At 54.0% G+C, this 21,600-nt stretch overlaps 1 protein-coding gene across 2 annotated transcripts in view; it reads right to left on the minus strand.

Moving 5' to 3' along the window:
- Positions 1-414: 414 nt before the first annotated feature.
- The window catches only part of CDC45 (cell division cycle 45), a 34,021-nt gene continuing 12,835 nt past the window's right edge, over positions 415-21,600 (minus strand). The window contains exons 5-19 of one of the 2 annotated variants that reach the window (XM_072599804.1): positions 21,192-21,341; positions 19,140-19,195; positions 18,685-18,733; positions 17,670-17,731; positions 17,213-17,263; positions 16,948-17,067; positions 16,364-16,495; positions 14,045-14,143; positions 10,280-10,441; positions 8,193-8,331; positions 8,017-8,100; positions 4,241-4,359; positions 3,529-3,605; positions 1,445-1,511; positions 415-595 (exon numbers count right to left, since the gene is read on the minus strand). In XM_072599804.1, the coding sequence (XP_072455905.1) occupies positions 1,447-1,511; positions 3,529-3,605; positions 4,241-4,359; positions 8,017-8,100; positions 8,193-8,331; positions 10,280-10,441; positions 14,045-14,143; positions 16,364-16,495; positions 16,948-17,067; positions 17,213-17,263; positions 17,670-17,731; positions 18,685-18,733; positions 19,140-19,195; positions 21,192-21,341 (1,365 nt within the window). In that variant the 3' untranslated portion in view covers positions 415-595; positions 1,445-1,446. Of the gene's footprint in view, positions 596-1,444; positions 1,512-2,296; positions 2,823-3,528; positions 3,606-4,240; positions 4,360-8,016; positions 8,101-8,192; positions 8,332-10,279; positions 10,442-14,044; positions 14,144-16,363; positions 16,496-16,947; positions 17,068-17,212; positions 17,264-17,669; positions 17,732-18,684; positions 18,734-19,139; positions 19,196-21,191; positions 21,342-21,600 lie in introns of those variants that run through there. The other variant, XM_072599803.1, reaches the window with a different exon arrangement.

Here is a 21,600-nt window from a genome sequence, read left to right on the forward strand (position 1 = left end):
CTGAAGAAAACCAGCCAAGCCTGTGGATTCTTCTGAGGGTGTGGAAAGGTCGTTGAGAGCCCTGACTTGGCCCCAAACACCTTGCTTCTCCTGTAGCTCCGATGTGAGCCTGGCCAGCTGTTCCTGCTGGAAGCCGAGGTCTCTGACCTGTCAAATCCTTCCAGTGGAGGCCACTGGGCTGGGAGACTGCTTCAAAGACAGGAGCCTAATGGCACCAGGGGTCAGAGACTGAGAGGACCCTGGTCTCTGAGCTGAGGGGCCCCCCTCGGCTCCAGGTAGGTGACTTCTCTGCCTGACTCCCGCGGAAGAGTGCAGGAACAAAGACAGACCCCAGTCCCCAGGCCAGGCCGCATCTCCACCAGATGAGAACCAAGCAGCTTCTGGGGTCTACAGGAATCGGACCTGGGCAGGGAATTAAAAGAAGGGACCAAGCCCCAAAGGGCGCTTTATTGCATTTAAAAGACAGAAATCGCCTTTCCCTAGAGCTAAAATCTTGTTAATAATTTACAGCTGGTCTATAAAAGCATTACAAATGTGCAGCCAATATTTACAATCCAGATGAAAGTAGAAAATCATGCCGGAAGGATTCCAGGAGCTGAAGGAAGAAAAAGAAAAGATAGGGTGAGCCCTGAGCTCAGAGATGAGGGAGAGGAAGGACACAGCGCACCCATTTCACTGAGCAGAAAACTAAGTGTCTCAGGGGTGCCCTGGCCTGGCAGCCTGGGTAGGGGAAGCTCCTTTCATCAGGCTTGTACACAGTGCCTGGCACACAGCCAGTGCTTAATAAATTGATTGACTGGATTGCTGGAGATGCCTGGATAGTTGGAGCCAATATCTTTGTGGCGGGTAAGGTTGGCAACACATGGGCTCATTTGATCTTCATGACTGCCAGGAAAGGACATGCTCTAATGACCCCATTTTACAGAAAAGGAAGCTGAGGCAGACAGCAGTGAAGTGACAAGCTCCAGATCAGCCAGCCAGGAAGTGTCTGAGGCAGGACTGGATCTCTGAGCCATCCTGTAGGCCCAGGACTAGCTGGCCCAGAAGGGGCCACCAGGACACAGAATGGGCTCTCCCTCACTGGGGCTTTTCCCAGGGAAGTGTGGATGACCCCTGGGGGAGATGTTGACCCTGACCTCTGTCAGCAGGGTGACCTCAAGCAAATCTCTTAGTTTCTCTGGGCTCATCTCCCCATCTGGACTCAGAGTCTAGAAGATCTGAGTTCCAATCCTACCTCATACCCTTACTACTAGTGGGACACAAAGCAGCCAGCTTTGCTTCCTTTACACTAAGTTTCCACATCCCTAAAATGGGGACAGAAGATATGATGCACATGAACTGCATACAAACGTGCTGATGGCTATCATCGTCATTAATCCTCTGGCCCCTCACACCACAGAAAGGCCTGTTCTCAACGGATGCTCCCGCTGCCCCCAACACTCACCCTCAGGACAGCAGAGAAATCAGTGCATCCAGGAACTTGCCTCGGTCTTCCACCTTGAGCTCAATGACTGAATAAACAGAGGGAACACGGTACTGGTGCTGAGCAAGCACATGAAGGACAGAAGACTCCACCCCCACCCAAAAGTCACACTCAGAAGGCAGGTGGGCATCTCTGCTCCCTCCCATAATACCCACATTCCTGGGACTATAGGGGGCTCTGATTGCTGGGTCTTCTGCCTCCCAATGATCCCCACACCCCAGGGGTCACAGGGGCTCTGGCTGCCGGGTCTCCTGCCTTCCACACTCCTCAGAAGCTGCAGTGTCAGTCTGACAAACCAGGAGAAACCAGGCCCAGGGAAGGGAAAGAACCAGTCTAGAAAGAGAAGGGCCTGTAGTGACAGAGAGGGTCAGGGACTGAGATTCCTCAGAGTTACTGGAAACAATGACCCCCTCGATGGAGCTGCACAGACACCTGCCATCAAAGGGTGCTTTCTGAAACAGCCACAGTGTGAGCTCAGCTTCCATACCATGAAACATAGCCCTGAAGAGCATGGGCAAGCGTCTGGATGCAGGCCTGTAGGCTCTCATTGGATAGAAGGGGAAACCAAGGGCATCCCCAACCCCCTGAGAGACGTGCCCAAGGTCCCACAGCCAAGGGGGTAGCCGAGCCTGGGCTGGGCCCTGATCCCTGACATACATCTGTGTGTCACAGAGGATGCTGCGCCCCAGGATTCACTGGGAAAGGGAGGGATAGCCTGGCCTGCGGGAGGTCTGTCCCTTGCACAGCCCAACACTGCAAAGGCAAACATGCCCAATGTGCTCCCTCTTTTCTCTCTCTATCTCCTCCCCTCTCCTTCCTTCCTTCCTTCTCTCTGCATGTCCTAAAAAGGCAGCTGTTATTCACAGCACTAGAAGGAGGTTGCTGCCCCTTTGGGGACACTACTTGGCACCTGCGAGGTGGCTGCTCATGTAACTGTGGGTTGGGACATGGCCCCTGATCCCCCAGATGTCTCTCCTGGGGGCAGCCCCTGTATCTGCCACAGGCCCTGAACAGGTCCAGGTAAACATGTGTAAAAGCCAATCAAAGCCCATGGCTGGAGCAGGGGGATCTGGAAGGGCCTGAGGGTGTGAAGGGGGCAGCCAGGGCCCAAGCAGAGGAAGCTCCCCACCAAATACAGCCGGCTGGTGGGCCCCTCTGGGCCCTGTGCCAGCACTTGCCTGAGGCAAGGAACAGCTCTGGAGGCAAAGCCGTGGGCTAGGGGACAGCCAAGAATGCACAGTCAGCAGATCCAGGAGCAAGGCTGGTACTTGGAGTGGACTTTTCTTCAAAAGAAAGACTATGCCACCCCCTCCTGGTCTGGGTACCCACAGCACACAGACTAGGACAGTAGGGACAGCAGAGAATGTCAGATCCAGAGGCACTTGTGAACAGAAGGTGTCAGAGCTGGGAGGGAGCCTAGAACAGGGGATGTCAGAGCAGGGAGGGGCCTTGGGGATTTCTCTCTCTATTCCTCCTCATTTTACAGATGAGAAAACTGAGGTCCAGGAAGGTCAGTGACCTACCCAAGGTCACATAAGCAAGGAGCCCAGGACCACATCCTTCCCCTCCTTGGCACTCTCCCCCATGTCAGTGTACTCTGTGACTGACAAAGCTGTCCTCATGACAACATGGTAAGGCAGGTAGATTACCTATGATTGCTTCCATTTTAAGGATGAGAAACCTGAGGCAAAGGAAAGCTAAGAGGACCCTCCTAAGGCAGAACAGGTGTACTTAAGGCATGCTTTGGGGGTGTCAGAAACATGTGGGAAGTGGGGAGTCAGCAGGGGACAGAGAAAGACTCTGGACTTCAGGCTCCCAACCTCTCTCAATTCTCGATCCTCTTGGGGAAGCTGGGCCAGCTGTTCTCACCTGCCCTGGTCCCATCTCTCCCAGGGCCTGTTTCTTGGGGTGGAAGCTTAGGCCACCACCCTGAGGCTTGGGGGGAGGGGTTAGGATGGTCCCTTCACTTGACAAACACCACCCCGACAACGGTTCCCAAGGGTGACCCCTGATCCCTGGGTCACCAAAGAGGGAAAGTCTCTTACCAGACATGTCAAAATGATTGTGCAAGGTTCTGGAACTCGTGCTCTCTGCAGCTTTCTCAAATGCCCTCCCGAAAAAGCTATGGGACAAGGGACAGCCCGGCCAGGGAGGCTTCTTTAGTCAGGGGTGCCACAGCCCACCCACCCTCTCCTGCCTGGGGTCTGTCAGGACTTCTAGGGAGCTCAGGAAGCGAACATTCCCCAACCCCATCCTCCTCTGCCTCCTCCCCCCCAAAAGAAAGACTAATGGCAAAGGATTCTGGTCTGGAGTCCAAGGACCTTGGTTCACCCCAACTGACTCTGCTACTGACAAGCCAGGTGACATCCCTAGGACTTGGCTCATGCGTCTATAAAATGGGGTGATTGGCCCAGGATGATCTCTCGGTTTCACCTTGCTCTAAACATGGATCTGCTTGGTCCAAGTCTGCTCTGCTCTTCCATAAGAGGGGCAGGTTTGATTAAGCGCAGCCTGGCTTCAGCCCCTGGCTTCGGGTTGGGGACCTTAAGGTTTGGTCTTTCCTGTCCCTTCTGGGCCAAGGCATCCTTGGGCATTTAGTCCAAAGGAAATAAGCGTTAAGGCCTCTGTGAGCCAAGAGGCGCACTTACTCAGCTTCCTCCTACAAGCGAAGCTTGGCTGCAGTGAGACACAAGGCACACACAGCCCCCAGGATTGTGCCCAGCCAGCCCACAGAGGGAGGACCAAGGAGACACTTACTTCTTCTTGTCAGAGCTCTCTGTCTCAGGGGGGATCCCCACCATGATTATGGTGCCATGCTCCACACTCATTGGGGCTGCCATCACCAAAGGCAGCAGCTTACAACGCTTGTTCTTGGTCTGCAAGCACAGAGATCATGCAGATACTGACCCCTGGCTGACGATAGCGGGGTTGATGTTCCTGCTGAATCCCCCCATCGTCCTCCAGGAACCTCATGGGCTCCCTAGGTCCGTGTCCACCTTCCCCCTCAGGCCTCACCCAGAGCTGTGGTCATACCTAGCACACTCCCAGGCTACCTGCCAGGCTTTAGACTGATCTGTACAACAGGCAGTCATCAGAGAGCTGGGGAGCGGGGAAGAACCCCCAGAATCCTAGACATAGAGCTGCGAGGGATCCCCAAGGCTGCCTTTCACAGACAAGAGGGTAACAAAAGGGCAGAGGCTGGATCTCTAAGTGGCTCCTTCCAAGCCTCCCTTCTTACTAGAGCACTGAGCCCAGAGAGGGGAGAGACTGTCATTTAAACTTGGCACAGGGTAGGCACTAAAGGGGTTCCATGGATGCACGACCATTACAATATCACTGGAAGCATCTGCCAGTGGCAGAAGCTGCAGGTCCCACGTCCTGGTTAGTCTTCTAGGCATTTGGAGTACGGGGGGGTATGTGGTTTAGCAGGAGCAGAGGCAAGCTGGGGGGAGAGACAGGCTGGAGGCAGATGGCAGGGGACAGCACAGAACTGGGGCTGAAGACCCTTTCAGCAACAGGACTGGAGATCTCCACCTCTCTTCCCAGGGTCATTCCAACGGCCCCTCCTCCTTCTCTACCACCTCTCCAGCCTGAAGCCTGGTAGGATGAGAGGAGCCTGAAGTTGCTGTCACCACGGCCAGCACCCCCAACTCTCTTCTCAAGGGAAGCATTCATGGCTGCCCCAGCATGAGGCTTCCAAGTGGTCTGCGAGCACTGGGCCTCTTGGACTTCTTAATGCTGACCCAAACTTTCCAACAATTCTCCCAATCCTCCTGTTACGTCCACTTCTGCCCAGTGTAGGAAGGACATAGGTTTGGAGTAACATGCCTGAAGCCCTGCTCTGTGAGACCAGGGACAGGTCCTGGAAGGTCTCAGGCCTCACTTTCCTCCAGTATAGAACCTGAAGTAAAGGAGCTCTGAGGGGCCTTCTGCTCCAGATCCTCTGACTAGAGGCTCTCAGGAAGATGTGGGCCAAGTGTGGAGGCCCTTCTGTGCTCTGTATAATCTCTCTTTTGTGGATGTATAAGGTGGGATTAACTTGCTGTTGGTTTGTGCCCTCACAGGGACTGGGAACAACGCAAGGAGAGAGGACTGAGATCCCCATGGAACAACATCCACATCTTCTCCCCTTTGTCACTGATGAAACCAATGCCACCAACTCCTGCATTTGCATGCCTGGGGGGAAGCTGTGGGCCATGTTCTCCTCTAACTCCAATTTATTGATTTAAATTTTCCGTTTCATTGGTGAGAACATGAGTTTGGAGATGGTGCCGTCATGCTTCCCTGAGGACATCAATTCCATTCTCTCCCTGGTCGATTTAGAGGATTCCAGTCTTTTATCCACATTTCCCCTCGTGGGACAGTTTGGAGCGTTCCACTCTTCTAACCACGTTCCTACTCATTGGTCAGTTTGGGGGCTTCTGTTCTAGCTACGTTTCCCCTCATTGATCAGTGGAAAAAGACTACATCCAGAACATCAACAGTTATGTTAAGGATGGTATGCGGTCTAAGAGATGGGATCCCTACAGCCTCTGCCTGCTTTTCACCACACACACATGGTCTCTGCAGAAGGATGACATAAGGAGCCAGTGGACACTGTGTATCTCTGATGGTATCATAGCTTGGCAAGGCTCACTTGGTGGTCAAGCTTCTGATTAATCTCTGAATCTCACAGCACCTCAGAGATCACTGAGGCCAAACTATACCTGAAGAGACTGGTCTCCAGACAGTCCGAGGGGTTCGGTGGGCCAGTGCTAAGGCCGGTCCAGCTGGGTAGGGCCTGGGGGGAGGGCGGGCTCTGGAGTACGTGGGGAAGCCTCCAAGGAGGGCTTTTGAGGCAGTTAAAACTGACTCCATCCTTGGAGGCTAAGAGGGGCAGTTCTATGGCTAGGCTGTAACTAGAGATCGTGCCTGTCTTCCCAAGGTACCCAGCTGGCTGCGCCTCTGAGTCTCTTGCCTGCCACTACCGATTCTTGTCAGACCTTTTCATTTAACATTTTCTTCTGTTTCACATTTTAGGAGGGAAAAACCCTTCTCTTTTATCGGGAGAACACCTTTCCACTTTCTCTTCTGTCTCTCCTCCCCAAATCCCCAAATGCCTCCAGCCCAGGGGCCAGTTCTGAAGGCCTCTGCTCAGCTTCCTGCACAGGCACGAGCTTGCTTTGATGGGATCTTAGCTTAGCCCTGGTTAGCCGCTTGTTTGCTGAAATTCTTCTGCAGGGCCTGCTTTTCTCGGTGGGGAGCATGTACAGGCTCCCTGGCTGCCTCGGGCTTCCTGGCATGTTACTGGAACGTGGAGACGGGCTTGAGCTGGGCTTTTGTTCCTCATGGAGTTTCATTTCCTCGCCTCCGACCCGCATTTTTCTTCGCGGTGGAGGCTTTTCTGGCCTCTGGGGTTGTGCTTCCATTGACCTGCCGAGGTCTGGGGCATCCTGTGACTTTTCTGTTGTGCCTTAATGATCTGTATCATCTTCCCAACAAGGTGACTTCAGCATTGGGAAATGGAATAGGAACAGTGTGGGCATACACCGTCCATTCAGAGTAGGCCCGCCACTGGGCCCCATGACACCGCGGCAGACCCAGCCCTTACGACAGCCCTCAGCAACAAACACACTCGGAGCAGCTCCTGGACATGGGTGGCTGGCATAGTAACCGACTGCTCAGACACTTGCTAGTGGTGTGACCCTGGGCAAGTCACTTACCCTGTCTGCCTCAGTTTCCTTATTTATAAAATGACTAAACACACCCACCTCCCAGGGTTGTTATGGAGATGAAATAATATTTGTAAAGGGCTCAGCACAGTGGCTGATACATATTAGGTGCTACAGAAATCTCAGTTACCTTTACAGTCTGGAATGTGCTCAGTGTCCTCCTGGCTCTCCACCTTGGTCAGGGTCATCCCGTACTCCTCGCTCTTTTAAACCCCACAGATCCAGTCCACTGCCACATCTCACTACATCTCTTTATACTGTCTCCCCCAGGAGCCCCTTTCTCTCCGCTCACACAACCCCCCTCTAATTCAGGCCACATCACTTTACAAATGACCAATCAGTTCCCCAGCCTCCAGTGTCTCCTTGGTGTGATCCATCCTCCCCTCAGCTGCCTGCATGACATTCCTAAAATTCAGGCTCACCACATCTTCCCTGCTCTCTTACCACCAAGATCAAACACAAAGGCCACTAATGGGTGTGTAAAGCTGCCCCGGACATTCTCCTCCCATCCACATGCCCTGTGACCCAGCAACTCTGGCCTTCTTGGAGTTCCTCACACACAAGAGGCCATCTCCCACCACCAGGCGTTTTCTTGGGCTGTCCACCAGGCCTGGAAGGCTCTTCCCCCCTTGCCTGTGCCCTGGATTCCTTCAAGTCTGCTATTCCACCTTCCACATGAAGTCCTTCCTGGTCTCCCCACTTTACATTTGCCGTGAGGGCACCTTGTGATCTGTCTCCCTGTTAGGCAGGCAGAGGCTAGTCTGGTCTTTCTTTGGGCCCCAGTGCCTGCCCACCTCTGGCTCACCTCATCACAGCACTTACCGAACAAATGAAGGACTGTAGAAGATATCGGCTGAGCAGGCCCAGCGAGGCTGGCTTGGAGAACAGTTTGACATCTGGCGTGCCCTGGGGAGGGAAGAGAGAGGAGCCCTAAGTGGAAACTCAAACAAGGGAGTGAATGAGCAGGACTGGCCAGGAGAATGGAGCGACTGAGGTACCTCCATGAGGTAGCAGTAGAGGAAAGGCCCCTGGGAGATGACGAGGTTGGTACAAATGCAGCTGGCTACAGTCTGGTGGATAGCCCGCAGCTGCTTCTTGGCCAGCTCCAGGCCTTGATAGAGCTGTGCCAGGTTACTCCTGCAAGTCAGAGCAGACAGACATGAGCTCTTCCTGTCCCTCCTATAAAGAGCTTCTCTGACCACACACAAGTCCTCCCCCAGTAGCCAAGCTGCCGCCAACCTCGAGAGGCCAAGGCTGGGCCAGGTTGGCGCTCAGGTGACCCACACTCTGATCCATCTTGGGCCTCCACCTGAAGTCCCTCCCGACGGGTGGGCCCTGCCAGAGTTTGTGCTGGGATGGAGGCACAGCCTGGCCTCTGGGTCGGGGAGTTGGGGTGGGGATGCTGTCCTCTTGACAACCTGGCTACTCTGACTCCAGCTAGCCCCAAAGACCCTGACTCCCCCAGGCCTCCATTTCCTCATCTGTTGTTGGGAGGATCAAATAACAAAACGTCACTCAAGGCCTCTGCGCACCCAATGCGCTACATAAGTGTGAGCAAGAGGCAGGAAGGGCAGGATTCTTTAGGGGGTCACCCAGTCCCTCCAGCCCCTCCTGGCCTTAGCAGATTCTCTGCATGAGTTGTTGTGGTCACCCCAGGGCCATTTTCTATGCCCTTGGTGAGTCCCCCTGACTGTCATAGTCTGACCCTGGACAAGTTCCTCAGTTGCTACTTGCCTCAGTTTCCTCACCTGTAAAATGGGGATAATACCAGTACCTACCTCCCAAGGCTGTTGTAAGGATCATAGGAGCTAAGGTTTGCAAAGCGCTCAGCAAACCCAATGGTGTTACAGAAAGGCCTGGAGAGGCCATGTGGCCTGTCACTCACAACCCAAGGGAGCCAGCATGTTACAGTAAAAAGAACTGTAGCTGTTCCCTCATTCAGTGGCTGGGTGACCCTGGACTAGTCCCATCCCTTCCTGGGCTGGTTTTCTCTTCTCTAAGAGGTCCAGCCTCTCACCTGAGACTTTGGTCATCTGACACAGGCTACCTGCTGTCTGTGGACCCAGCCTCTATGCCATGTAAAGGCCAAGGAGGATGACCAATAGCTGGAGCACAATCCAAACACTCCCTTGTGGGGGTGGATGTGTTAGAATTGAATTGTTCTGTGCCCCCAACAGTGAGTAAGTTTCTAAATACACAGGACCATGGCAGGCAGTAAGACTGCAGGGGGAACTGGAAGCCCACACAGACATTCCAGGGATCGAAGGGTGTAGTCCACAAACCATACTAAATCATGGCCCCAGATCACCGTCGGGTGACAGGCACTGCCGCCCAGGCCTTCTGGGCATCTGAGGAGTCAGTCTCAGGCAGGTGCAGAAGACCCACATGTCACCACAAATGCAAGGCCATGGTTACGCTAACTTTGAGGGTTTACCACAACCTTGAGATGATTTGGTTACATTCATGCAATAACCCTAAGGTGAGACAGATAAGTGTGTTCCTCCAAAAGCCCCATAAAAAGGGACCTCAAAATCCTGCTCCTGAGTCCGCCTCCATTCACCTCCACTCCATGGGGAGCAGTGTGGTTAGTAAGTGACTCGCCAGGCCCCTCCTCTCCCTTACACTTTCTGCCATCCTTCAACATCCCTTCTCCCATCCCCACACCATCTGCCTCTGTATTTTCTACTGTTTGCCCACACACACACCCTCTGTGCCTTATTAAAGGGTGATTGCCACCCCCCTTCCTGCTGTTGGGGTACACCCAAAGAACCAGGAGTGCCTGCCCCATTTCATAAATTAATCAGCTGCTCACTTGTGGACACAAGCACTGGGTTCAAATCCTGCCTCAGACACTTTGGAGCTGTGTGACCACAGGCATTCCCTCCATCTCTCTCAGCCTCAGTTTTGGTCAAATGAGGGGTTGGACCAATGGCCTCTGAAACAATTCTCCAGTGACCCCACTGGGGCCTCACTGTGCTGTCGCACTGGTCATGGGAATAACTAATCACAGACTTTGGGGTCTGTGCCTGTGACCAAGAGAGGAAAGGCGAAGAGAAAGGAGGGGAGGCTCCCCTGGGCCCAGCACCTGGACAGACTGTCCAAAGCTCTGATGAAGTTGTCCGTCCCAGAGGTGTCCTTCTCAATGCTCTCCAGCAAGGAAGTGGTGGCAAAGACCACGTCACTGGCCAGGAACTTGTTTTTGAACCCAAAGTGGATGCTGAAAGTCTGCACCCGCATATCCTTCATCCTGTAAAGGGGAAGAAAAGGAGACTGAGTCCTTTGTGATTGAGCCAGAGGAAACAGGAAACCCGACAGGGGACAATTCAGCTCCAAAGCGCATCCCCCCCGCAACCAGCTGGGGAATATCGGTATGGGTCATGATAGGGGAACAAAACTGGGCTGTAACAAATGGGGGGAGGGAGCTCTGAGAAGCCCAAGAAGACTTGTAGGAACTGATGCAGAGGGAAGTAAGCAGAACCAGGAGGACAGTGTATACAGTGAACAACGCTGGAAAGACAAAGACTTTGAAAGACTTCGGAACTGACTTGTAGGAACTGATGCAGAGGGAAGTAAGCAGAACCAGGAGGACAGTGTATACAATGAAAAACGCTGGAAAGACAAAGACTTTGAAAGACTTCGGAACTCCTGAGCAGCGAACGACCAACCAGGATTCCAGACGCCTTGTGATGGAGCATGTTACCGTCCTCCTGATGGGGGGTGGGCTCAGGGGCACAATGAGAAACATGAGTTTTTGGAAATGACCAGAGTAGGGATCTGTTTTGCTTGTCTATACATATTTGTTAGAAGGACTAAATTTTTCTTTCTTTTTCAAGTGAGGTGGGAGAAGTTCTCTGTTCTAAGCCCCCTCCCAGCCCTGACATTCCATGTTCTAAGGTCCCTCTGGCTCTGACATTCTGTGATCTAAATTCTTCCAGCTCTGACATTCCAGGTTTTAGCCCCCAAAGGGTAGACTGGCATGGAGAGCAGAGCTGAGAATGTTACTTCCTAAGGCTCTCCAGAGGCAACACAGTGAGAGCCTGAATTATCTGATGAAGCACATAGGGAGAGTATGGGGTACAATCTGGAGATTTCCACAAAGAAAGGGAACATAAAATTACTCTGGCCTTGTAAGCCTCTGGTCCTGGAAAGTCCATGACCCTGCCAGAAGACTGAGGTCCCCACGAGACAGCTGGGGGTGGAGAAGAGCAGGCTGCCTTGGGGCTAGGGCCCTGGGACGGCATCTCAGCTCTGAAGCTTATTGTGCATACCTGCCCCAGAGTGGGCCTTCACCATAAAATGGGGATGAAGTTTAATGAAGGGTCCTGGTGCCCTCAACGTGACAGGGACGTGACTAGGAAAAAGCTTTGTAAACCTCCCAACCTCACTGAAGTCCGAGGTGGGGAAGCAGCTCAATCTTCTCCACCTCCCTGGCTGCCCCCAGCACAGACAGCTGGAGGGACTTGCCAGGGGTCACACAGCCAACAGTGTCAGAGGCAGACCTAGAATCCAGGCCTACGCTAGCCACTAGAATGTTAGAACCAAAGGGAACCACAAGGAAAAACAGATGTATGCAAAGTACCATGGAAATGTCAGCTCTTGCTGCCTTCACTGGAGATAGAGGCCAGCCTGGGATACATCGAACTCAAACAGCAGCCTGTTCCTGCAGGCTGCATGTTGTCTTAGAAAACTGTGTGTTAACATTATCTATGTTGTGTTGGACTTCACCATTTTGTTAATTCCTTTCCTATTCCACTCTAATCTGCTTGTGCCAGGCTGGGAATCTGGCTGGTCACTGGCAGCCTATGAGTTGGCCATGTCTGGTCTGCAGGAAGGGAGGGATATGTCCAAGGGACTCATCTTGAAGGTGGAAGCCATGGAGGCGGCTTTAGGTTTGATTCAAGGGAAATATTCTTTACCACCAGAGCTGCCCAGGAATGCATGGGCTGCCCTAGAAGGCAGTGAGTTCCCTGTCACTAGAGGTCTTTGAAAGGAGGCCACTGTGGTGGGGAACAGGTTGGACTATGTGGCCCTTCCGACTCTGTAATCTTGGGCTCAAGCGATTCTGGGAGCTGGGAACAGAGACCAGGTCTCCAAAGCTTCCATCTGGGCACAGGGCCCTTCTATCTACACCATGCCACCCCCATTTTTGGAACTTAAAATCCATGAGTGTTCAAAGGGCAGTCTCAAAACCAGGCCAGGCTCCAGGAAAACAGTCTCTCCTAAATGTAAACAGGCTCCTGTTTGCTTACAGCAGGAACAGACACAATCACTTCGCCAAACAATTCCATGGAGTCTCAGAAGTCTAAATTTAGATTCAGAATTAGATTCTAAGCCAGAAGTTCCTTCAAGGCTCCATTTGTTTTTGCCACAGGGGAGGGGGATCCTTGGGCAGGCACCTAGAAGCTGGGGCCGGAGGATGTGCTTTCCTCAGGCAGTGATCAGCTTCCAAGACACCACACAAGAGGGTGAGATGGGGCCTTCCTGGGGCTTGTGTCCTTGGCTTCTTGTGGCAGAGGTGGGGGACTACAGGTGCAGGATGTAGCATTCACTGTCGGCTGGTGGTCATCTTATCAGTGTCTGCCTGACTCCTCCCTCTTAGCTCCTCATCCAAGTTGTGCCTGCTAGTGGGGAGAGGTCCCAAGTCCCTGTCCTGCACCCTCTCCTCTCCTCTGTCTACATTTTCTCACCTGATGATCATATCAGCTCCCATAGATTCAATTATCAGCTCTCTGCAGAGGATTCTCAGATAACATTGATCCAGCCCCAACTCACAGACCGCCCAGCTCGCATCTCCAGCTGCCTGTGAGACATCTTGAAAAGGATGCCCAGCCACATCCAAGCAGGTGCCAAGGCCTGTTGTAGTCACCTCTACAATATTCCTCCAATCCATCTCCAACGTGGTGCAGGCCCCCAGGCCTGCATGACTGAAACAGCTGCTGGGGGGGATCCTGCCTACCTCTGGTCTTTCCCCACTCTGGACCATCCTCCAATCGACTGCAAAGGGATTTTCCTAAAACCAAGGTGAGGCCATGCCACCGTGTTCCATAAACTCCAGCAGTGCCCTATGGCCTACAGGATCAAACATGAAATACTCTGCTTGGCATTCAAAGCCCTCCATGGCCCAGCCCCCCGCCTCCTTTTCCAGTGTCCTTACACCTTGCTCCCTAACACACAGTCACCATCTAGTGATCCAGTGACCTCCTGCCTGGTCCCTGCCCATGGAGTGACAGAATAAAGTGCTCACTGGGTAGTCCCTCTACACACCAACCACAAGACCCTCCATCTCCTGACACCAGCTACCGCAGGTCTGGAACACTGACTTCCCTAGCCTCCTTCCAGTCCTAGCTCCGTTCCCCCTTGCTGCAAGGTGCCTGTTCTGATGCCCAGTGATGCCAGGGACTCCCTCTGGTTGATCCTGCCTCTAGCTGGTTTGCCCATCCTCCACCAGACTGGGAGTTCCTCAAGGCAGGGCCTGCCTGCCCTCTGCCCATCTGTACCCCCAGTGCTTGGAACATAGGAAGTGCCCCCTTAATCTTTGATAGCTAAGTGGCATGGCCCGCCTCAGACACTGATCAACCGGGGGCTCCAGGCATATCACTTCAACCTCTGCCTGCTTCAGTTTCCTCATCTGAAAAGCAGGTCGGTTAGACTCCGAGGCCTTGAAGGTCCCTTCCAGCTCACAGGGATCCTATGAACTTTCTCTTTGTCACCAGGGAGGGGTAGAGGGAGTTACTGTGAGCGTCGATTGGATGGGGAGGGGAGGGAGAAGATGCCCCTGGTAATGAAAGAAGCCCCAGTCCACAGCAGGCCCCTCCAGGCCTAGGACCATCCAGAAACCAAAACCTTTTACCCAAATTTGTTTGCAGACTCTTCAAGGATCTCCTGCAGATTCTCTTTCAAGGAGACATCCATGGCCTGAAACTTCTGCTTCACCTGCTTTAGCGGGAGCCTGGAAAGACAGTGATCATCAGTGACATCCGCGACTCTGGCTGAAAAGAAGAACATTTATCCCCCAATGGGACACCACGGCCCCACAAGGACAAGGAGCAAAATCCAGTCATCTCCACCAAGTCAAGGAGAGTGGCAAGAAAGACAGAAGGATGGACAGACAGACGTCTGCTGTGGGGGGAAGCTGTGGGCCCTGCAGAGACAGGGGTGCACCTGAGGTCAGGAAAATCTGGGTTCAAATCGTGCTGTTCTTTCTCAGCCCCCAACATGTGGGCATCTCGAGGATCCATCCTCACCCTCTTCTCTTCTCCCTTTCATAGGGATCTCACCAGCTCCCACAACTTTGTCTCCACCCTGTGAATCTTCAGTCCAGAACTGCCCATCACCAACTGCCTCCTGGATGCCTCCATCTGGAGGCCCAAAGGCATCTCTGACTCGGGATTCACCCACTCCTCTCCTCCCTGTCTGACTATTTCTGTTGGCTCAGAAATGCATCCCAGAAGTTCCCGCCACATGCCCCTGACCAGTCCCACGGCCCTCATCCCCTTTTCCCTGGACCACCATGTGCATTGGCTCCGAATGGGCCACTGGGACCTTGGGTCTCCCCTCTGCAATCCATCCTCTGCACCTGACAGTAAAGATCCCTCCCTGCTCAATATCCATGACTGGCTCCCCAGTACCCCCAGGATCAAACAAAACCTCCCATTTGGCACCGAGAGTCTTAACAGGTGGCTGCAATCTATCTTGCCAGGCCCACTGCCTACTTCTTTCATGGGCTCTATAATGCAGCCAAACTGGTCTTCCAGTTTCTGTGCACCTAATGCTCATCTCCCATTACCAGGCCTTTGCACAGGCAGTCTCCTACACCTGGAATGCCCTCTGTCTTTCACTCCATCTTGAAGAATTCCTGAGTTCCTTTAAGGCTCAGCACATATCCCCCTCCTTCCCCCATGAGGCTTTTCTTAGACCCCCCTCACCCCAAAATTATCCTGGACTTAGTACAGAGAGGTCTGGGCATACGTTGGCTCCCCCAGAACTTAAGTCCTGAAGGACAGAAACTGCTTCATTCCTACAGCGCCTGGCCCGGGGCAGGTGCTAAATTAATACCCCTCTGACACATCCTGGCCACGTGACCCCAGAGAAGTCCCTTGGCCTCTCAGCAGTCCGGGCAGCTTAGTCTCTAAGGAATAAACAGATCACTGGTCTGCTGGAGAGGCAGGGGTGGGATGGGGTTCACACTGGGAGGACCCTTATACTTATCAAATCACAGATCCAGACCAAAAAGGTACCCACAAACCTCCACAAGAAGGGCCTCCCATACACCTGCTGTGAGAGAGTGCCGCCTCTAACACACATGTCAGAAAGGCCCCAAATGGGAAGGAACAGACGAAGTGGAGGCCTAGGGGTGAGAAACGCAGCATGCACACCCAGACTCGCTCATGGTCAGCTAGTCTGCAGGAACTACTTTGCCAGTTTTCTTTTTTTTAAAACTCTCTCTCTGTCCCTTTCTGTGGCTCTCTCCTTCCCCTGCTCCTTTCTGTCTCCCTCTTCTTTCCTCCTTTCTGCCTCTCCACCCCTCCTTCTTCCTTCCTCTCCCTTCCCTCATCTTTCTCTCTCCTTCTCTTTCTTCCATCTCTCTCTCTCTCTCTCATCAGCACAGGAGCTCAGGCTCTGCTCCATGCCTGACCAGGCCACTTCTCCCCTCTCCCTCCTTGGCACTCGTTCACCAGATGGGTGCCATTGGGGACCCCATGGGCTTTGCCCTTCTGCAGCTCAGATCCCACAGACCCCAAGCCATCCACCTGCCCCTGTCTCCCCAGCAGTAGAAGCTAGGGGCCTTCTGCCACCATGCCCGGCTCTTCTCTGGGGAAGGGACATGGAGGACAAAATCCCTGTGGCATGAAATCAGCATGTCCATGAAGTCATTCCCCAGAGTCTAGCCCTCAGCTGTGGCAGAAAGGTCAGGGGTGGGGTGGGGGTGAGGCACATGGTACAATGGATGAAACCTCAGACAGTTCTGGCCTTCACCTTGGGAGGACCCGGCTCGAGGCGCAGCTCTGGCCTCTCTTAGCCGTGTGTCCCGGCGCCAGTCCCTGCATCCGTCTGAGGCCCAGCCTCCCTCTGTAGAGCAAGGCCAATCCCCACGCTCCTCACCTCACAGTGCAGGGATGAGGGGGAACGGGTCACTATCAACACTGATGTGACTTTGCAGCCAACTCACCCCATGTCTGCCAGAAATTCCTGAAGCCGCTTCTGGCCCTGGACAGACCAAAGCCTGAGCCTGGCTGACGTGTAGCACGTGTTACAGAGGCTGTCATAGAGAGACCAGTGCTGGTACAGGGCCAGGCGCAGGCTAGGACACCGCAGGCATTAAGGACAATGCCAGGCCATGTCTGACAGCCCTGGGATCCCCCCACGGGAGGCACCACCTGAGGACAGCCCAACTGTGGAGCTGCCTCAACTTCCCCTCTCCCACCCCCTCGGGCCTCAAACGCCCACCTCCTCCTCCCAAGCTCATTCTTGATAAGAGCCCTCCCCATACTTCACAGGACCCTAGGCTGCCCAGCACAGCTCCAGCTTCCCATTCTTATGGGTGGGGTCACTTTGGACAAGTCACATAACCCCAAGCCCCAGGCCCCTATTCTCATCTGCCCCGTTGTGTCTCTTGGCACTGAGCTTGTGGGAGGGCTTTGGGGAGAGGCAAAGTAGGGGCTAACTGCCTAATTCCCCAGTTCCCAGGGTATAACGAAGGTTAATGGGTGGGAGTGGCCCAGCGCCTGCTCACCCTGTCCTGTACAAGGATACTCGTACTCAAAGGCAATCCGCATGCAGTCAATGGAGAGGGAGTTCTCATCATCCTCATTGCGATGGTTATGTCGGGACACGTGCCGCTGCAGAATCCCAATATCAGTCACGTATTTCATTCTGAAACAAAAATGGCATGAGCCATCAGGGATCTCGATCTCGGCACCTCCCAGCCAGGAGCCAGGCTCTTCTAGTCACTCCGACCTATCCAGCCTCAGGCCACAACATCTGCCATGCCAAGCACCCCCAGGGAAGACATCCTTACTGAGTGATCTTGTCTTGTATCCACTGGTCAGTCAGCCCAATGATGGCCCACCTGGAAGGAGAGAGGGCATAAGGGGAAGAGGAAGCAGCCCCTGGGCCCAGGCAGGAGGTAAAGGGGTCAGGAGACCACTACGTCCAATAGGACAGAAAATCTGGAGAAGAATCTTCCAAATTTAAGGCTAAAAGGGATATGGGAGGTCATTTAGGGCAGATGAGGGAACTGAGTCCCAGAGACAGGAATAAAGCCAGAGAGTCAGGATTGGAACCCAGGCCCTGTCTCCAAACACACCTGTCCCTCTGATGAGCCAGGCCTCTTGAAGCCTGAGGCTTCCCCCTGAGCCTGACCACAGGGCTCCTTCCTGCCTTGCCTGGGGAGCCAGCCCAGCAGCATCCTGCCCCACCCCTTGAGCAGCACCAGGGACAGGAAAGGAAGCCCCTGCAGGCACCCACTTACGTACCACAACATGTCATTGAGATCCTTGGACATGACCCACGCCAAGTCAAACATGACCATGGCCGACTACAAGAGAGGAGAGAACAGGGACGCTCGTCAGTACTAGGCCCCCACCTGAAAGGGCCAGCTCAAGGCTGCACAGTCTCCTGGCCTGGGCCACCCATGGGGCTGGAGGATAGGCTCAGGTTTCCCTGCCCTCGCAGCTTCTGCGGCTCCCTCTGCCCAATAAGGATGAACACTCTAGCAGGGGATCTCCACAACGTGTGTGGAAGGGGCAGTCACAGGGCCGAGTGTCAACGAGACCAGGCCAAGAGCTAATCAGCCCAGGCCAGGCAGGGCCCTATGGAAGGGAAGGCCCACGCCAGTGAAATCCCAGAACCCCTGGGGTGAGGGGAGTCTAACCACATCTAAGCCACAAGACCAGAGCCCAGAGCCAAGAGCTTCCAGCTTCTGCCCTAGCAATAAAGCAGGGGCCACCCCCCACACCATCTGACATTAGAGAGGAGGCCCCAGTGTCTCAGTGACCACAAACAGCAGCATGCTCTAGGAGGGCAGAGAGGGGAAACAAGGTAGCCGCCCAGTCACTGGGGAACTGCTGGGAGAAAATGTGGCAGCAGAATCCAATGGCCCATTGCAATGCTGCAATGAATGAGGAGCGTGAGGAACGTAGAGAAGCCAGGAAGACATTTGTGAACTGATCCAGGGCCAAGAGAATGGTCTACAGGAGGATTCCAGTCACAACAGGAAACATCAATTCACAGAGAGGTGGGGGACTACTGAGAAGCAGGGGTGCATACCCCAGACAGTGCTGCCCTCTCAACTTTGCTTCAGTTTTCCTTAGTTTCAAGGGGAGGAAGGAGAGCTAGAGCTGGAAGGGACCTGAGAGGAAACTGAGGCCCAGGAAAGCCAAGTGCCCCCACCCACCAGTGACACAGGATGTAGGGGCAGGGGGGGTCTATGAGGAACCAAGGAAAAATGCTGGGCCTTCAGGCCTGTGAGACCCCACCAGCTGTACTCACTGAGGTCCCGTGGTACTCATACTGTTCATAGTCAAAGAGGATTTCTTTCCTGGGAAGACATGAGGGCAAAGCGTCAAGGCCACGGGAGGCGGGATGAAGCCCAGGGACCCACGAGGAGTGAAGGCAAAGCTGGTCTCCTTCATGCGGGGTGGACACAGAGGGTGCCGGGCAGCAAGGCAAGGACCCAAGCAGGTCACTGCCTGTGGTCCCCAGCCCAGTCTCCTTTCCTCTGCTACCCACAGGGCCCACTCTCACAGCCTACACTGTGGTGAGAGGCTCAGACTCCTGCAGTCGGGAGTCTGCAGACACCAAGTCCAGGAGACGCCAGGAATGAGAGGGAGGCTCAGACACCAAATGCACAAAAGGAGAGAAGGGAAAGGCTTGAACCCTCATGGCCAGGCCTTGCTCCCCAAGAGACGGCCATCGAGAGAGTGGGGACAGTGTGTGCCTCCTACCTGCGGGCCTCCCATTCCCTTCGCTGCCTCCTCTTCATCGTCTGCTCGATCACGTCCTGACCGTTGGGAAGAAGGGAAGAGACAGTGGTCAGAAAAGCCAGCCAGTGGTGTCTCCATTAGACTCCTGGGGGCTAGGGCCCTTGGGAGGAGTGGGCCTGCCCCCTTCTCCAGCAGGGCAGGCCAGCCACAGTGCCAGAACATCACCCAAGGACAGCCAGTCATCGAGGACAGGCCAGTTCTGGGCAAAGAAGATGAGCGGATATGTTCAGAGTCCTTCAAATCATTCTCTGATCTAGCAATTCCATTTGAGGCTCCTGATAGCCCTGCTGGTCATTAGCTCCATTTTACAGAGGAAGAAACTGAGGTATAGAGAAGGGGAGGGATTAGCCCAGGGTCACCGAGTCCTCAAGGGGCTGAGGGAGGATTTGAACTCCAGTTATCCTGGTCCCAGGCCCATTGCTGAGTCACAGGATCAGATACTTGGAGCCAGTAGGGCCCTTGGAGGTCATCTGGCCCAAAGCTCTCACTTAGGGGGCAGTAGAAACTGAGGCTTCAGGAAATCACCAATCACAGACCTCGAGAAAGGAGATCATCCAGTCCTTCACTTTACAGATGAGAAAACTGAGGCAGGCAGTCGCAAATGACTTGCCCAGGGCCACACAGCTGGTAAGTACCTAAGGCTGGATTTGAATTCCGTTCTTTCTGACCTCAAGCCTGGGGTCCATTCCCTGGGGAGGAGGACGAGGAGACCTGCACTGATGCCAGGCAAAGAGTGGCCTGGTAGGTAGAGGGCCAGCCCCAGGAAGCACTGGGTCCTCATGCTGGCTGTGTGACCCTTCCCCTTGTGGTGCCCAGGATGCTCTCGACCTGAGGTGGCACCAGGGAGGGTCTTCCCCCAGGCCTCCTGATGCTGAGGAGTGATATGCCTTCTTTGCTGTCTCCCCAGAGAAGTAACCCACTCTGTCAGGTGGCCTAAGGCTGAATGGAAATGCCTGGAGGGTGGGTAATCTTCTCTAGTGTGTCTATGCCCCAGGCATCCAGTACAGGATGGGGCACACAGTAGGTGCTCAGCTGAACTGGATTGACCTGCAGGGCACAGCCACATGAGTCTGCACCCGCCCCAGGCACAGGGGCATCTCCCACGCCTTCCATGTCTAAATGAGAGGGGACATCCCTGGAACCCCGGCCCCAAGGAGGGTCCACAAGGTGGGTTTCAGTTGCACATCAATGTTGAAATGCTTCCTGTCTTCACAGCCCCTGGGCTTCCACTCTCCATCCCCAGGTGAACAGAGCCAAGATCCACTCAGCGCTTCCCTGTGCCTGTAAGTGACTAAACAGGGCTCCCCAGAACTTATGTGGGGACTGGACTCTTAAAGTCAGACTCATGACCTCCAAGGGCTGGAACTGAGAGTTAGGAAGACCTGGGTTCAAATCCACTTACTGCCACTGACCCTGGGCAATCCCTGGACCTACCCGAGTCTCAGTTTCTGGGAACTTCCCCGTCCCTGGCCCTTTCTGCCCTGTAGCAGCACCTCACAGATGGTACCTCAAGAACTTTCCTAATTTTGGGAAATTAGAGGTTGTCTAAGGGAAACTCAGCAACATTTCTGGGCCTTGTGATTTAGTTGGGGTCGGGACTAAGTACCAACACAGACCATCACCCCAAGACACAGAGACAGATGTGCACACACACACACAAACACACTCAGACACACCCACACAAATACACTCAGATACATACACACAAACCCACTCAGACACACACACACAAACACACACAAACACTGAGACACACACACATACAAACACACAGAGACACACACACATACATACACACACACAAAACACTCAGGCATACAAACACTTAGACACATACATACACAAACACACACACACACACACACACACACACACACACACACACACACACACACACACACGGCTTCTCAGGGCAATCTTCAGGCCTCCAGTCAGCCTCACGTGGCAAGGACCTTCCTCAGCCCAGAACCACAGGGCACCTTCCCTAGCCCATGAGCGCCACTACAAACACACCTCTTCAAACCGAGTGCGCTTTTCAGAAGGCTCCGACCCCTCGCTCTCGTTGTCCGACTTTTCTTCATCTTCCTCCTCTTCATCATCTCTGAAAATGTCGTCGTAGGCAGGGATGTCCAAGTCGTCATCTTGTTTAATGAGCAGCTTTATCTAACGGGGAAGGCAGGCAGTGAGGGCCAGCAGAGAAGGCTGGCTCCCGCTTTCCCTATATGAGGAGGGAGTCTCCTGCCAGCTTCTCTGCCCCTTCAAGGGACAAAGAACGAGACCCTGTCTGGTCACAAGTGATCCAACCAGTCGAGGGAACCTTCTGGTCATCTCTACTATAGCATCGCAGGTCCTGAGCTTGAGGGGACCTCAGAGGCCATCTAATACAAGCCCCTCATGTGACAGAAGAGGAAGCAGAGGCCCA

The sequence above is a fragment of the Notamacropus eugenii genome, chromosome 4 (genome assembly GCF_028372415.1).
Source record: "Notamacropus eugenii isolate mMacEug1 chromosome 4, mMacEug1.pri_v2, whole genome shotgun sequence".
In the NCBI taxonomy this organism is placed as follows: Eukaryota; Metazoa; Chordata; class Mammalia; order Diprotodontia; family Macropodidae; genus Notamacropus; species Notamacropus eugenii.